General features: G+C 30.6%; 4 protein-coding genes across 8 annotated transcripts; 2 read left to right on the top strand and 2 right to left on the bottom strand.

The window, feature by feature from the left end:
* Positions 1 to 21: 21 nt before the first annotated feature.
* On the bottom strand, positions 22 to 9839 carry LOC123679248 (extended synaptotagmin-2-like). 3 transcript variants are annotated; one of them, XM_045616738.1, is made up of 20 exons: positions 9617 to 9769; positions 6402 to 6446; positions 5472 to 5713; positions 4763 to 4957; positions 4667 to 4708; positions 4482 to 4607; positions 4350 to 4426; positions 4059 to 4265; positions 3888 to 4008; positions 3675 to 3833; positions 2910 to 2995; positions 2719 to 2854; positions 2463 to 2546; positions 2051 to 2365; positions 1896 to 1995; positions 1706 to 1841; positions 1426 to 1542; positions 1205 to 1298; positions 1005 to 1142; positions 22 to 827 (listed from the first exon to the last, which is right to left on the bottom strand). In XM_045616738.1, exons 1-20 carry the CDS (start codon positions 9627 to 9629, stop codon positions 744 to 746), a joined length of 2517 nt encoding a protein of 838 aa, XP_045472694.1. In that variant the 5' UTR covers positions 9630 to 9769; the 3' UTR covers positions 22 to 743. The 3 variants fall into 3 exon arrangements, with proteins under 3 accessions (XP_045472694.1, XP_045472695.1, XP_045472696.1); XM_045616739.1 differs by lacking the exon at positions 6402 to 6446 and having other exon boundaries at positions 9617 to 9839; XM_045616740.1 differs by lacking the exons at positions 6402 to 6446; positions 9617 to 9769 and adding an exon at positions 8466 to 8603.
* On the top strand, positions 9809 to 12978 carry LOC123679263 (probable serine incorporator). 3 transcript variants are annotated; one of them, XM_045616757.1, is made up of 9 exons: positions 9904 to 10161; positions 10235 to 10399; positions 10453 to 10655; positions 10803 to 11100; positions 11165 to 11348; positions 11600 to 11794; positions 12084 to 12098; positions 12350 to 12497; positions 12619 to 12978. In XM_045616757.1, the coding sequence occupies exons 1-9, from the start codon at positions 10126 to 10128 to the stop codon at positions 12752 to 12754; spliced, it is 1380 nt and encodes a 459-aa protein (XP_045472713.1). In that variant the 5' UTR covers positions 9904 to 10125; the 3' UTR covers positions 12755 to 12978. The 3 variants fall into 3 exon arrangements, with proteins under 3 accessions (XP_045472714.1, XP_045472713.1, XP_045472712.1); XM_045616758.1 differs by lacking the exon at positions 12084 to 12098 and having other exon boundaries at positions 9809 to 10161; XM_045616756.1 differs by lacking the exon at positions 12084 to 12098 and having other exon boundaries at positions 9905 to 10161; positions 12332 to 12497.
* A 127-nt stretch (positions 12979 to 13105) lies between these two features.
* Positions 13106 to 14133, bottom strand: LOC123679286 (protein FAM210B, mitochondrial-like). Its single transcript, XM_045616794.1, has 3 exons — positions 13892 to 14133; positions 13540 to 13837; positions 13106 to 13489 (listed from the first exon to the last, which is right to left on the bottom strand). The coding sequence occupies exons 1-3, from the start codon at positions 13959 to 13961 to the stop codon at positions 13300 to 13302; spliced, it is 558 nt and encodes a 185-aa protein (XP_045472750.1). The 5' UTR covers positions 13962 to 14133; the 3' UTR covers positions 13106 to 13299.
* Positions 14134 to 14319: 186 nt separating this feature from the next.
* On the top strand, positions 14320 to 17437 carry LOC123679255 (zinc finger protein 20-like). The gene is made up of 4 exons (XM_045616747.1): positions 14320 to 14630; positions 14707 to 15183; positions 15344 to 15822; positions 16684 to 17437. The coding sequence occupies exons 1-4, from the start codon at positions 14457 to 14459 to the stop codon at positions 17273 to 17275; spliced, it is 1722 nt and encodes a 573-aa protein (XP_045472703.1). The 5' UTR covers positions 14320 to 14456; the 3' UTR covers positions 17276 to 17437.
* The last annotated feature ends 88 nt before the right edge of the window (positions 17438 to 17525 follow it).

The following is a 17525-nucleotide window of genomic DNA, read 5'->3' on the forward strand; positions in this document are numbered from 1 at the left end:
ATTTTCGAATAATAAACAGTATATTGTTTAAACATTTATTTTCATCAACATCTTTCATAAGTGAAATTCCTATATAAGATACATTAATCCAAGATTTATACTCAGATATTAGACATATTATAAAATATATTATGTTCTATAAAAAGTAAACTCTAAAAAAATCAATAGCAATAAAAAAATAAAAGATGTATGTACTTGCACCTCATGGACGGTAAACAACAGAAAAAATAATTTTTCAACAATTACAACTAGTTAGGACTACTAGGAAGGATTTATTTCTCAAACTTGCATTTTAGAATTGCAAACATATGAAAAATCATTTAGGTTTTTCATCAGTTTTGATTTGTTATGCTGTATTTTTGAGAACAGATTTGCATACCATATTAGAACTAAATAGTAGATAGAATCTGCAGATGTATAAGAATATATACAAAAATATCAATTCTTTATCATTACTATCATTGAAAGAATAATTTCCTAATACTGAAATAATCTAGTAATTAGTAATTGACAAAATTTCAGAATGAGTTCAAAACATCAGTTTATACCTTATTTAAGTCTGTCATTATATCAAAGCCTCTCATAATAGCATTAAAAAGCTGTATATAACCAAAATATACCAATTATTTACTATTTTCCCAAGTTATTAAAATTCACATTTGAGTATTCAAATTGTACAATTATGGTATTTGGAAAAAATCTGGAAATTTTAAGTTTCTTTATGTACTGGATTAAAACTCAATCTATTCTGGATACATTTCTTGTCCTATGTCATACCACTTATTAAGATGTTCGTTCAAGTCCAAATCCTTCAAACTAATAAGCACCTGAAATAATACAAATATAATCATTAAAATGTAGATTCTTTGAGTAGTAAAATAATTCAAATTCCATGCAAAATTAGTTTTATAACCATAAGAGGTAATATTATATTACTTAAGAATAAAATCAATCATTTAAAAAAAAAAATATTTTAGTAAACTGGAGTATAAAATTTCTGTTACCTGACCCAGCATATTATTAGAAAATAATTTTTTCTTTGTTTTCACAGTCAATAATAATGTTTGTTCTGCTAATTCTGATGGAGATAGAAGGTATTCGAATGTTTCCTTGAATTCCGCATTCGGATCATCCATAACAGTCTGTAATTTAAAACTATAGTAAGCAAAAAGTATACTAAAAAGAAAACTCAAATAAAATAAACCTTTGTTTTATGCCTCAATGTGCTAGAAACGGAGTAAAGTTTCAGTTTCACATAGGGATCTGGAATGTCCTTGGGATCTTTCACTGGCAAATTCCTTAAAAATAAAAGAGCAATGAATTAAGTGAAATAGTTCACTTCACACAGTTTCGAAATGAAATTATGCTAATAAAATTAAAAACATCAAAATTTCAATGAATCAAAAAGAAAGAATTTCAACTCACGCAATACTGATTATATTAACCATCAATTTTTGTCTGCGATCACTGTAATGTAATCCAACATGTATACGACCCAAATCTCCGTTAGCACTATGATGCGAATGATGAGATTCGGTACTCCTGAAACAAAAAACAAGTTTTTCGATTGTGTTCTGCAAACAAAGAAATTTCTGCCAACAACACTCCATCATCCAGCAATACTTTTCCTTGAATGAGAAAAAATACTGCCCATCTGCATTTTTGGATATCCAGGCATTCAATAAAAATTTGTGGTTGTACTTACAATGATTTAGTATTTAAAAGATTGAACCTCTTCAATCTTGGACTTTTCAGAGGAGAGGAGCTAGTAAGTGGCACTTCATTAGGAAATATAGGTGGCTCCATTTCTATAGGTGTTTCTGGTACAGCAGGACGATCGGCTGAGAATATAGTTTCAGTTAAAATTGATAATAATAAAAAAAATACATACTCACCTGAGACATGCGACTTCACAGATTCATTCCTTGACAAATCATAGTCAGAAACTGATTCACTAGAATCGTCATCATTAGAAAATGTTTCATTGGTGAGTACCTTGAATGAAAGAACGTAACATAACTGCGGCTAAATTATATTAACTCCAATTTACCCTCAACTGCATCGATATTATTATAACACAATCATGTCCTCCACTCTTGAGGGGAAATTCTTTCATACTGAACTCAAGTTCATTCTCTTGAACCAATTTTTTTATTTCATATTCAAAGAAATCAATCTTCAAACTGCTGTGTTTATCCATGATGCTTATGTAAAAGATATCACTATCTGGATTCTTAACCAAGAAGGAGAATCCTTGCTCAAAAATCGGATCAGTAGTATGTTTCTTTACTTTGCTTTTCTGAGGGAGATCAGTCCCAATCTGCATGAGGAGGTACGGATCTGGTTTTTTGAAAGATTTGATTTTCTGGAAATAGAATTTTTTCATTTAAAAATCAAAAGTTTTCAATTCAAACACATTGTACATAAATGTTGATATTTTACTGAAAAATAATTGTACTTACAGAGAGATTTCTTATAGAATCAATGTAAACTGTTAATAGAGCAGAAGAAACAGCCACTTTCAACAACTTGACTTCATGTAATGCCTGAAAACATTAATATTGAAAGAATAATATTAATTTTACAATTTTCTTGAAATAATCTAGAAAAATTTATTAAAACTGAGATTTGTATTCATATCTTCTCTTTTTGTATACCTCAATAAACATATTTAAGATGTAAAACTATGTTCAAAATGAATAAAAAGTAAATTCTTGCCTTATCCAAGGAAGAATAATCTGAAGTGAGAGACATCCAAGTGAACCTCAAATGAATTTTACCATGTTTTACACCATCTAAAACAATCCAATGGTCGATGGTTCCATCATAAACGCTCTTGATATCAACAACACCACTAAAAGAAGTAAACACCCCTGTAATAATTTTATTTTACAGGATTCCATTTTTACCTGCCCAAAAAGTCATCCTCGTTAAGATCATCCTGATCGAAAAGTTTAAATCTCACTTGCTGAGCTGTTGGATCCAATATAACAAACTGCAATTAGAAGAAAGAATTCAACTACAATACTCAAAATTTCATAATAGAAGAAATTCGGAGTTTTCTAGAAAATTTTGATATGTCCTATCCTTATATACTCTGTGACATAAAAAGCAACACCTTCAAGTTATCCAATAATGCAACCTCCGTCGAATTCACTCATTTGTCAATAATTTTCACGTTGTCGCACTCTAGGTATAATTGAAGCCTCAGAACGAAAAGAAGAACACAAAAACAAAATAATTTCAACCAAAAACAATACTGTGATCGAATCAATCTTTCAAAAAATACACCATATAATTTTGATCATAATAACAATTGAAACTTAAAATTTCAATGGCAAGAAGATTATTTTGAATGAGATTTAAATCTTTCAACTAGTTGAACATTTCTGCCAAGTTTAATTAAAAAATTTCAACACCTTTGGGGTATTGAATTTTTTATGTCATAGTGTATTTTCGGGACTATGGATGTTTGAAAATTATATTTGGATTTCAGAACGAATAATGAAATAGCTAAATGCAGAGCATACTATTCATTAATAAATAAAGTATTATAGTTTTTCTAAAACATTTGTATAAAATTTAATAATAAACTTTATTTAGCACTCGGCTATTGTTGTTTGTTTTTAAAATTAGCTTTCTTTTAAAACAATAAATAACTTTGTTTTACTAACTTCGCACCACTCGTCCCATTTTGGATTCAAAGACCTATTTATCACTTGTGTTTTATACTCCTGAGCCCCCACAGTAATAACAGCATAGGGATCCGACTTGCCAGTAACATCTCTTCTTTCCAAATCCTTAGCCTCTGCTATATGTATCCGTAATACCCCCTTAAAAATATAGAAACTAAATTTTAAAATCATCCAAACTCCTACTTGCCTCACCTCTGGTTCTAAAGATTTCAATTCAGTCGCTTCAACATTCTTTGTGAATCTTTTCGTAATTTTATTAGGAAAAACAATCTTCTTTTTAAGTTTTTCTTCAATCTGTTTTCTCAGAACATGACTGAAATGATTCAAGTTGTAACATAGCTAATCGCTTCAAAACTTGCTCACCTTAGTCCGGGAATACCACTAAGTCCATCCAATTCAAAATCGATCTCGGGAGTGTTCAGAAAAAATACTTGAACTCCACCAACAATTGGAGATTTCAACATTAGCGGTTTCAAAACCACCCTGACATCAACACTAAGTTGAAAATTTTTCAACCTACCTACTTGGTGGCCAGATATCGAGAAGTTTATATCACAGTCTCCATCATAACTAAAAATTAAATTAAAAAAAAATTAATATGATGAGAAATAGTAAATTCTCTTTATACCATGTTTTTCTTTAGAATTTACTCACAATATATCAAAATCAATCAATATTGAATCCCTAGTAGTGCTTCGACTGTATACTTTGACACCATCAATTTTTGGTGGCTTGAATATAAATAAATTTGAATATTCGTTCATTTTCGTCAGTTTTAAAACTTACCATACTACCAAAACATATTTCTTCGAATTTAAAAGTGTCATACTTTTTTCTTATTTTGCTTTCGAGCTTGCTTCTGACAAATTTAATCAAAAAACAGTTTATATTAGGCCATAACTGGAGTACAATCTGAAGTCAGATAAACATTATTTATACATGAAATCTTTCTAGGAATGCTAAATTCTTACATCATTGACCCATTCTGCTCTTTCTCTATCAGGAAATAAAACCTAATAAAGGTAATAAATTAGTTGTAATGATTAATAGAAATTTTAATCTCATACCCATGAAGGAAGTTCCTGCATTTTTTCAAGAAGCTGTTCTTTGGTACTCGAGATAGCCTTAGTTTTGGCTTTAATCTTGTTTGTTTTCTTTTTTGTTTTAGTTTCATACCATATTAAAGTAGCCACAGTCAAGGGAAGAAGTATTAAGGCCCCGCTCACACAAGATATAAGATATCCTAAGAGTACAAGGCACACCTGGGTTAAGATACAAGTTATAAGTTGGATTAAATCAATGTTAAGTTCAGGAAGTTGCTTGGATTAAGATTCTACAAGCATACATCAAATTTTTTTCAATGCAATGCAAAAATAAGTCAATAACTTCATCCAAAGATTTTTTTTTTTTTTGGAATGAAATAAAACGAATTAATTTCTAAATATTTATGGAAACTATTTTATTTTATTGATAATGAGTTTCCATTAAGTTAGGACCAAATCAACTCAATTCTTTTATGTGTATCGATTGTGATGTCACCAGTCATAATTTAATTCAACTAAAAAGGGATATACAGGGTGTTCCTAAATTGGAGGCACAAAAAAAAAGAGATATTCCTCGGGTAATTTCAAGAAAAATAAGTCCTATTAACATGGGCCAGCAAACGCTTTGTTTTCAAGATTCAGGGTGTATCTTGAAACCCTACTTTTTTTGTGATGATTATACCAGTTTATCTAATTTTGTATATGACCAACAACTAATAAATTATGTACTTACTTTACTAATGGAAGAACAGAAAACTTGCATATTTATAATGGAACCTAGCCTAAATTTCTTCTTCTTCGGTTTCAGATTTTTTTCTGGCCAAATTTCAGGAGCAGCAAACTTTATTTGTTCTATGTCTTCATTTTCACCTTGTCTTTTATTGTCAATTCCATTTTCAATTATTTTTTCTTCGGTTGTTTTACCATTTTTGGGAGATTTATTAGCTTCTGCATTCAATAAGTCTTGTGTTGACTCTGCAATAAAGACAAATATAAACAGATAATTCCAGAAATATACAGAATGAGACACAAAAGATGGTCCTCTAAATGTTTGCGAAACTTGATGACAAATTTTGATTCATGCAGTTCAGGAGTAAATTTTTTGATCCATTTGTAGTTCTAAGATTTCAACTTCACAAATGGAACAACTGCTCAATTGATATCGCTTTCTGCAAAATTTTTGAACAAAATCTGAACTTGTGCACGCTCTACTCAATTGTGTTAAAGCTGAGTAGCTCATTAAGTGATACGATTCAGGAAAATGAATTTTCACCTTTGGAAAAGTAGAATTATGTATATGGTAATAAAATAATTTTGAGTAAATGAATCATTTCCAAAATTTAATATCCTCATTTGAGCTTCTCTCATAAAACTCTGGAAGAAAATTCTGCAAACTCAAGATTTTACAATTTCACAAGAACAAAATTTATTATCAAATATCTAATTGAATAGATGAAAATTCATCAGTTTGTACCTTTAGTTCTATCTCTATAAAATTTGATACTCCATAATTTTCTTCCAGGTGTGTATAATGTAATTATTATTTCTCTAATCAGCTTTATTTAATACAGACTGACACACCTCATATACAACACAACAAAAATCTTTAGTATGCATTCAACTGCAAATTAGAAAATTGGTATTTTCTAACAAAACGACTCACCAGATGTATCTAGTCTGTAGAGAATCAATTTTGCTTTACATTTTCCTATTGAAAAAATTGAGATTAAATTCAAAACAATATTTGGTGAATGCTTAAGGAAAGATATGAATTCAAAAATGACATGAGTTTGAGATAGCACTTATAGAACCCTGGGAAGTCTGGATAAACACAACAATTAAAGCATTAAACACATTTCCATGCGAAAAATATTTTAATATTGAGAAAAGTCCTCTCCACAAAATTCAAATATTACGGAGATGTAATAAAAGACGAATTATATACTGTCAGGATATTAAGCGCTTAAAAGGGATTGTCGAATTTATTTTTGTCGTTAAGTTGGCACAACACTCCTCTATACTCCCGCGAAGTTTGTGCAATTTGTTCTTTATTTTGTTCTCAGTGCTTCATTTAGTCAGTTCATTTCAAGTGTTTTGCGATATTTAACAGGCCAATTGAAAAGTTCCCGGTCTAACATAGTACAACACATTTTTTTTGGCAAAATTCGATTTTATTATTCAACATAATGCCTTCGAGGGCGATAGAGCGATTATAGCGATCTTCATACTTTTAGATTCCATTTTAGTGATACGATCTGTCTTTCGCTTCAAAGTAGGCCTCAGTTTTGGCGAATACTTCTATATTGGCGGTAAATTTCTTTCCAGCGAGCATTTGAGGTCTGTGAACAAGAAAAAGTCGCTGGGGGTCAGATCTGGCGAATACGGTGGATGCAGAAGCAATTCCAAGCCCAATTCATGCAATTTTGTCATTGATTTGTGACATGGCGCATTGTCTAGATGAAACAGCCTTTTTTTCTTCAAATGGGGACGTTTTTAACGAGTTCATCCTTTAAAAGATCCAATTATTGCTGTTGATGGTCTGGCCCTTTTGAAGGTAATCAATGAATATTATACCTTGCGCATCCCAGAATACTGATGCCATAACCTTGCCAGCTGACTGTTGTGTTTTTCCTCGCATTGGATTCGGTCATCGTGTGCAGTCCATTTAGCTGACTGTCGATTGGACTCCGGAGTGAAATGATGGAGCAATGTTTTATCCATTGTCACATATCGACTCAACAATTCCGTTTTATTGCACTTAAACAGCTTCAAACACTGCTTAGAATCATTAACACGTTGTTGCTTTTGATCGATTGTGAGCTCGCGCGGCACCCATTTTGCACACAGCTTTCTCATGTACATATATTCGTAAATGATATGATGAACACGTTCAGATGATATCTTCACAATGTCTGCTATCTCAATCAACTTCACTTTACGGTCATTCAAAATTATTTTGTGAACTTTTTTGTTTTTTTCATCGGTGACAGCCTCTTTTGGGCGTCCACTGCATTCGCCGTCTTCGATGTTCATTTCACCACGTTTAAACTTAGCATACCAATCAATGATGATTGGTTTTCCTGGTGCAAACTCCGGAAACTCTTCATCAAGCCAAGATTTTACTTCAACTGTATTTTTTCTCTTCAAAAAGCAATATTTTATCAGCACACGAAATTCTTTTTTTCCATTTTTTTCAAATAACAAAAGTAGCTACACTCACAACGCAATATATCACAAACTAATGGTCGGACTGCTGTCAAATTTTAACATGTATCCTTTGAAGTTTGGTACTAACTAAAAATCATATAGATTTAATACTAGCACCACCATCTGTGCACCAGACCGGGGACTTTTCAATTAGCCTAATACCTATATAAGGTTATGTGTTCTTCAAGGGTGCAATTGTCGATTGAATAACGAGCGCTCAAAAGATTCAGACTCCATGTCAGTGCTTCCCCCATTTATTGATTTTTTTGTTTCATTGACCCATTTCCGGTACTTTTCTGAAAAAGCTATTTTCTCAAGTATTCAGAGAAATATAGATTTTTTCCTCATTGGTAAAAAAAGTCATTTATTGTATTGCCTATATGAAATACCCGTCTCTAGAATGTTCAATTATTTTTATAAGGTATTATAGATTTATACTACTGGCTTGAGCGCGCCCGGTTTTTGATTTATTTATGCCCTAAAGCTGAAACCATCTACTGGGGTTCTTCAACAAACTTACTTTATTGGCACAATCTGTAAACTTTCTGATCTTTTAATCGAATATCTCGTCTAACTTTTTTGAACTTTACTCCGAACATAAACTTAAAAATAAACATTTTCCACTTCATAAAGGTGGATCATTTCTCTTTTTAAACGTTTCAACAATTTGCGTTGTCCCTACCTTTATATTGAAGGTCAAACATACAGAATTGTTCCAAATAGATCACCATGATTTGTTATTGCGCTTCGAATAATTATGAACATTGAAACATACAAAAAACAGAATATAGTTATATATTGGTTATTGAATTTTCACTTCAACCTTCTAAGTTCCTATCGCCAAATAACTTATTTAGAAACAGCAGAATTAAAGCTACTATTCGGTAGATAATAACAATGAAATCATCTAGATAACATGTTATATTTTTAACTACAATTATTGATCAATCTAAATGCTCACGCCAACGCTCAATTTCGAATATAACGCCTCAAATTCGAGACGAAGATGAAAAAACATATAATAATGAAATATTTGAAGATTCATAATTGGAAATACGAACTCCATATCAATATCCAATAATTCGAAAAAATCTTATTGCGATCAACAATAAATCGTAGAATTATTTAGTTAAGAATTAAAACCATTTTATAGATATTAATATAAATTAAAGAACGCGATGCAAACGTAATAAAGCTCTGATGCATTCATCTACCTATTTTAATTCAGGGTTTTTTATATTAAGAGAATATAATAATTTTACCTAGGATATAGTTGACTGACAAAAAAATTTCAATAATAATTCAAGATTCACGTTATCATTTCCATTTATTTTACAATTTTCTCTGACAAAAATGAGAAATATTTATGACAGTATAAAATGATTATAGGACTTCTATAAATTTTCATTTTCTCTGTCCTGAATTCGTTCAGAATGCAAAAAAAAATCTTGTTTATGGGGGAACAGCAAAAATAAAAAATTACATCATCAATAATTAAGTACCAATTCAGCTTGTACCGCCTAAAAATTGCAAACGACTACTGTATTTATTCACTGACAAAAATATGATAGGGTCTAGATAAATGCTACAAATTTCAGTAAATACGATTTTCAAATCTTTGCTGTAAGATAAAATTGTTTTATAAAAATAGATTGTACAAAATTACAATACCTTTTCCTTCCATATTTAAACTTCAGTCCACCTTTTTCACTATATTAATTTAATTGAACCGGCTACGTAATTATTTTATTCCAGTAGATAAAGATTTGATTCAAAGATTAATTTTGTCCTTCCAATTCAAGAGCATTAAGGAAGATGAGGTTATTTTCAATAAACATTTTCACCAAGTAAATAATATAAAGATGTCAAAATTTCTAACCTCTTTGGCGTCCGAAGTAGGACTTGTTATGGTTGTGAACCCAGCCTTATGTTTATCTTTGAAATTTGATGGATGGCTAACTGTCACTTATTGTCATTATTAGTAAATCAATTGTGAAATCTTTCATCTTTGGTATAACTTCGCATTATTTGTAATTGTTGATCGTTCATATCAATGTTTTCCTTGTGTAATGCTCATTTCTAATGAGGTGTTAAACTTATAGTTTTTCTTGCAGTTAGTGTCCATATTGAAAATCCGGAATATTTGTTTTTATTTTGCATCAACGTTTTAACTTACTAAAATGGGAGCTGCTCTAGCTCTTTGTTCAGCAACACAGGTATTTTAAAAAATCAATTCTATAGACCAAAAGGTGTTAAAATTTCCAATATTAAACTATTCACAACTTTCAGTGTGCTGCTTGCTGTGGCAGTGCAGCTTGTTCGATGTGTTGTGCTGCATGCCCATCATGTCGAAATTCTACTTCTGCGAGGTTAATGTATGCCTTCATGCTGCTTGTTGGCCTTGTTGTATCCATGATCATGTTATCTCCAGGCCTGCAAGATGTATTGGAAAAGGTTCGTTTGGTATTATTTGATCTTTCTTGCCATAATAAACATTAATTTTTCAGATACCTTTCTGTAAAGATACTGCGAAGAAGTCTTTTTTGGATACTGTAACAAATAAAGTTACCTTCAATTGCCAGGATACATTTGTAGGATATTTGGCTGTTTACCGAATGAGCTTTGCTCTTGTTGTATTCTTCTTATTTATGGCACTGATTATGATTGGGGTGAAGAGCTCAAGAGATCCAAGAGCTGGGATTCAAAACGGGTTAGTAATACTTTATGTAATTGCTAGAAGTACAAAAATTGCAATTTAAAAACTAAAGGAGATACATAAATTTATTGAGTTGAATTTATGGTTACGATAGGTTTATTTCATAATGTCAGTAGTTTATATGATTGTTCTGCTTTACAGGTTCTGGGGATTGAAATTTCTCATAGTTGGAGGGATAGCAATTGGTGCATTTTTCATACCTCAGGGTTATTTCTTCGGGTCACTTTGGATGTATTTCGGTATGATAGGAGGTTTTATTTTTGTTTTAATACAGCTCATTTTGATCGTTGATTTTGCTCACACATGGGCTGAATCTTGGGTTGAAAAATATGAGGAAAATGAGAGTAAAGGATGGTATGCAGCTCTTGTTGGGGCTACATTTGCAATGTATGGCTTGGTCATTGTTGGAGTTATTATGCTATTCGTTTTCTTCTCAAAGGTAACTTTTCAAAATAATTTATAGAAAGTTAAATACAAAATATGTAAATCTAAATTTTTTTCAGTCAGGTGATTGTGGACTGAACAAATTTTTCATTTCATTCAACCTCATCCTATGCGTTATTGTGAGTATAATTTCGATTCTGCCTGATGTTCAAGAAAAGCTACCCCGATCTGGACTTCTACAATCAGCTGTTGTATCTTCATATGTAATCTTTTTGACTTGGTCCGCTATATCTAACTCTCCAGGTAAAAATATCTAATCAAAATAATTATAATGTCTCATGAGAAATTTTCCAAAAAACTATTCACATATCTCACAGTGCGAGACTTTGATAGTAATAACACTTAGCTGATAGTTAAATACAACAATAGATTATAATAATCTATTTTCATGACATAAATGCATTCATCAGTCGACATCATTCAGGTTTAAACTTTGAAATTCATCTTTTTTTACATAACAATAAAGTTATTTACATAAATTGAATTTTCTTCAGATAAAGAGTGTAATCCAGGCTTAATGAACATGATACAAGGTGGAGAGAAAACAGGTGGATCTTTCGACAGTCAAAGTATAATTGGCTTGGTCATATGGACATGCTGTGTGTTATATTCCTCCTTAAGAACTGCAAGTAGCTCTTCTAAGATTACTGGTACAGATAATATTTTGGTGAAAGATACTGGAGACAGTGGTGAGTCATTTTGTTGACTATTTCTTCTTTCTATTCTTTACTAACTACATCACATTAATAAATTAACCTTTTAAGAGCTTATATAATATAAAACACTCAAAGGCTTCTTAAAATCTTGATATCGTCTTTAATTCAGGAGAACTTTTTTGTTTTGATAGGGGTTCAACATTATGTCCCGGAGTTGATTATTCCATAAAAAAATAGAATATATGTAACTCACAAGAAAATTATTTGAATATGCAAACATTATCACAGCTTCCTGAAAATGTCATTTTTTGTTTGTTTGCAGATTCCACCTTCAACAGTGAGTTTTGATCATATACATATTCTCATTTATTTATAGCGTCTTATCTTTTCGTTCATCCCATTAGTTCTAAAAATTTAATTTCTTTATACTTTAATTATTAATTCGCCATTCTACCATCAGTTTTATCCACAGAAAATCATCTGAATGCTTTTGGGACATAATTCTTTTATTTATTGCTATTTTTCTTTATTTTATTTTTTATTTCTTCCTTTTTTTTTCTGTAATTGAAGGCTATAACCCTATCATAGGTAATACTGACCATAACGACGAAGAGAAAGGAAATGCAAAAGTGTGGGATAATGAGGAAGAAGGAACGGCTTATTCTTGGAGCTTCTTCCATGTGATGTTTGCATTGGCCACCCTGTATGTGATGATGACTTTGACCAATTGGTACAGGTAAGGGCAGAGCATCAATATCTCTATACAAAATGGTTAACTTATAATAGATAAATTCAAATCTATAAACCTTCCAAAAACAAATAATTAATGTAAAATATTATATACTATCCTTTTTCAGTCCAAACTCGTCTCTGAAGACATTGAATGCCAATTCAGCCTCAATGTGGGTAAAAGTGACTTCAAGTTGGTTATGTATAGCACTTTATGGTTGGAGTCTTTTGGCGCCCATAATTTTGGTTGATCGTGAATTTTAAGGAAATATAATTCTCAACTGTATTTTCTCATTATTAAATTCATATTCATTTTCTCAGCTTTAAAATAAAATATTTTATACACTAGAATAATGCTTCAATTAAATTGATATGTATATATATATTATTCAACTATGAGGAAAAGTCAATGTGTAGTTTAATTGATTTTTTGTTTGAACACCAAGATTGGTGATGTATGTTGGAATATATCAAATAAAGATTCAAAACAACTCAATGATTACATGATCATCAACCGGTAACCATTAATTATTTATTATTAAAAACAAATTAATAGATTAAATCAAAACATGTTTTTTGAATATCAGGAATAAAATTTCATATTGAAAACTTGGCTATAAAAAAATAAAATTCTTTATTTATACATATACAAGGTAAAACATGTGCATTCATATTTTCACTTGAAATTATCAAGTAATATAACCACTTCCAGAACTGATAATAATTGATGTTTCAATATAACAAAAACTTCCATAATATGATAAAAATACCCATCCAAAATGAAACCAAACTTATCACTTTTAAAATGTCTAAACTTTACGTAAAATACCTTTATTCCTCAAATATCTAACAATAAAAGGAGTTGCACCTAATGTGATACTTATTCTCACAGGAGCAAACAGTTTATGAATTGCATATGCTGTAACAAATGTTCCTGCGTTTTCAACAAATTTATAATTTACCCCAAAATAATTCATCACTTGTTGCATATCAATACCACTGAAAATAAAGATATTACTTGATGAATAATTATTGTATTTCATAGTTACCTAGAAACTAAAACGTAGAAAAATCCAAGAGAAGCCAAAGATATTGTCACATGAAATACTATAACCGTTGAACCATATTCTTTGATTGCTTTCTTAAGTTGATCTTTTTTGGATAACTTTATTTCTGATTTCTCCATCATAACATTAGTAGTAGATAAATATTTTTGAACCGGCATCAATGAATAATTGTTTGGTTTTGGTGCATACATAAAACTACATTTAGTAAAAGCATTTCCATTAAGAACTTTGTCATATGATGACAGATTTGTATTCTTCGAAGTCGATATGAGGTGGAGCCCTTGAATGATTCCAATTATACTCGATATTATATTCAAATTTCAATTCAACTCACTTCTCCAATTATTTATATTTATTTGGTTACGATTAGTTGATAAACACAAAATACGGAAATTGTGAATCATAATGGTGTCTCTTTGAATAATCGAGATCTAATTTGGCAAATCGATAACAGAATTTATAAAACTATTAAGGGGTATTCAATTATGATTCATTTAATATTGTGTGAGATTAATCCAAATCTAGATATACAAATGATTATTTATTTATTTGTCAGTGTGGATTGAGGCATAGAGTAGGTATAAATCAAAGACTAGTAGCACAGATTACTAGTTAGTCTGTGGTAGTAGTCTGTGTATAAATAAATGTTCTTTCAAAAAAATATGTCCATAAAATAATCAACTAATATGATTAGTTCAATGCATATGTCTATTACTCTATGGATTTTACTGATTATCTGTGGTTTTTCTGTAATAAATAAACTACTCTGTTATCTGTGCTACTCTGTTATCTGTGTAAATAAACAATTGTTCCATTTGCAGTATTTCCACAACAAATCGTATAAAAAGGATAAAACTAAATAGTAATTGTAATGTACTAAGTTCAAATTCATTTTGAAAATGATGAGAAATGAGACTACGAAAATCTTAATACCTAACGATAAAAATTCTATATGTAGAATTTGTCTGCAGGTATCTAATGATCTTATAAATGTCAACAATTATTCACCAATTGAATGGCCAAACGCAGGAAGACTAACAATTGCAGAGGTTTTCAAGAAGTTATCACTAAAGGTATTTATTATTCTTTCTATAGTTTACATATAGTGCTTTAATCTACTGTTATCTTTTTAACAGAAAAAAATTTTAGGTTGATTATGCAGAGTATTTACCAAATGGAATATGTTGTCACTGTATAAAATGCCTAGAAGAATATTTCTTGTTTGTAGAAAAGATTGAAAGCAATGAAGAATTACTACGATTAATTTATTCTGAAGATGTTACTAATACTTCAGAGGATGAAGGTGAAGTTAAACTATCATCTAAAAGTTATAATGAATCCTACAAATCACACAACAATGAAAATAGTCTGTCGAATATAATAGCATTTGAGCATGACTATGTGAACACTATTGAACAGCTTGCCGATGTTGAAAAATGTGTAGAGAGCAAAGATGAAAATAAAGAAGATGCAAATTTGAATTTGGCTTCAAAGGGTGATAGGGTAGAGTTATTGGTAAAAAAACCTAGAACATCTACTCAAAAATATGAAGTACCTTCTGAAAATTCATCAGAAACTGATTCCATCAGATCTATCTATCTAGATATAAATTTGGAAAAGAACAAGGTAAATAACTTCTCCTTCTTCTTCAACCACGACAGTGGTTATTATGGGTCTGCTTGAGTAAATAACTTCAATATTCAGAATTGTCTTGGCTTTAGCTATTAGTAATATTTTGTAGCCAATATATTCTATATATAATTTATTTGTTTTATTATTGCTTTAGGAACATCAGGATTCCAATAGTAATGATGACGTGAATGTTAAATTGGTAAAGTATAAATCGCAGAAGCAGATGAGAGACCAAGAAGATGAACCGACCTGTATCAAGCAATGTTTTTTTTGTGATAGAAAATTTAGTAATGATGATCTACGGGTTTTACATTACATAGATCATGTAGCGGAGGCAACAGCAGGATTGGTACCGCAAAGATTATTTTGCACCCATTGTGGTCTCCTGAGTATTACACAAGAAGAATTAAATGAGCATATCAATTCCGAACACCAGAATAAAGAAGAATCAAGTTGCCAGAACTGTAATATAAGGTTTTCAAATGTAGCAGAATTGCAAATTCATTTGGAAAAAAATCATATTGAGGACTTTGAAGAAGAAATTGATGGAGATATCAAATGTTTATTATGCAAAAAGTGCTTCGCAAATAGTAATGAAATGATGATACATTCTCTTGAGCATTTAAGAAGAAGGTATGTCATAAATAGTTTAGTTTTAGTTATTAAACCAAAATAATTCATCCCAAGATTTTTCTTTGAATATTGTTGTCAAAAAGGCTATGAGCCCTTGAAGTATATATTTTGATTTCATTCTTCAGCCAGGCTATTTAACAAATTTATCAAATCCTCTTGTATTATCAATTGCTTCAAGCGATAAAATTTACTAAGGTTCTGCAATATAAGAATAGAATATATAGAAGTAAAATTTTCTCTATTTCAGTATAGTAATGAATTCATTACAGTTCTAAAAACAGTGCTGTAATGAACTAATCACAGCATCGTTTTCAGATATATTTTTCGTTTTGTGGTTGCCTATACTGACTTCCAATCCTATCAAATTTCAATAAACGTCGATATATATAATATAATATAATTTGGATATGGTGAAATGTTTCGGAAGGTTATTCGCAAATTCTCTTAATTCTGGTGGTGTTTAATCGATTTCGTCAGACATAATTCACGAATTCAATGCGTATTGTAATTTTTTTTTAAAATTCGAAACATACGATTCATATTCAAATTCCATAATCTGTCAATTTTCGTAACAGTCACACCAACTGCCAAGATACAGTACGAAAGTCACTATGATATATAATCTGAATTTTTCAGTGAATTTCGACAATATTTCACAAAACTTGACTGAAATAGAGAAAATATCGTCTAATACTCGTTGCAGAAGGCAATTCCAACACTCTTGCGTTCAAAAACTCGCTTCTTCGTTGCTCGTTTTCGAATTTCGCATTCGTGTTGGAAAAGGAGCCCATTCTGCAACTTGTTTTAGAATATACTATTATTATTTCATTTAGATGATACTCTAATATTTCAATTTTTTAGGTACCGCTGTAGGAAATGTAAAACAAGTTACATATGTAGTGCAGCACTGAATGAACACCATAAGACAGATCCACAGTACAATTATAAGTGCCCAATTTGTAAAATGTGGATTTGTAGTGGGGAAAATAGTTTTGAAGAGCATATGGAAACTCACTCTACCACAAAAAAATATGAATGCCAACTTTGCCCAAAAAAATATAAGACTAAATTCCACTTTCATCAGCACTTGAGAAGTCATAATGGGACTGTTCATACTTGTCCCGATTGTTCCTATACAACAAGATTTCTGTCAGATTTCAATATACATTTAAGGGTGCATTCTAATGAACACCCATTTAAATGCACTTTTAAAGATTGTGGAAAAACATTTGGACAGAATAGTTCACTCAAAAAGCATGAGAATGACCATTTTAAAATACGAAAATTTTCATGTGAATTATGTAGTTACAAAACGTCAAGGTTTACTGATTTATCTAGACACCAGAAAGTACATAGAGCGAGTAGGCTATTTGATTGTAAAATTTGTGGAAGATTTTTTGTTAGACAACTCAGACTCACCAGACATATGAAAAAGATGCATCCAGAATTATAAATCGTCAAATGTGGTCAGACTTAGATATTTCAATCTATTTTACCAGTATAATCGTCAGATGTTTTGATTAGAGTATATGTTTTCAATACGAAAATTCAAACTTAAGTGTAACTAAAAATGTTGCTCAATAAACTTTCATTTTAGATAAATTTATTCCGAGAATCGTAACGGAGATCTTATTGTTTATTTGTTGTCCCCTCACCTAGTGAAATTGAAAAAGGAATGAATAATTCAATTAACTATCCAATCT

This window comes from Harmonia axyridis, chromosome 4 (assembly GCF_914767665.1).
Source record: "Harmonia axyridis chromosome 4, icHarAxyr1.1, whole genome shotgun sequence".
NCBI classification, from domain to species: Eukaryota; Metazoa; Arthropoda; class Insecta; order Coleoptera; family Coccinellidae; genus Harmonia; species Harmonia axyridis.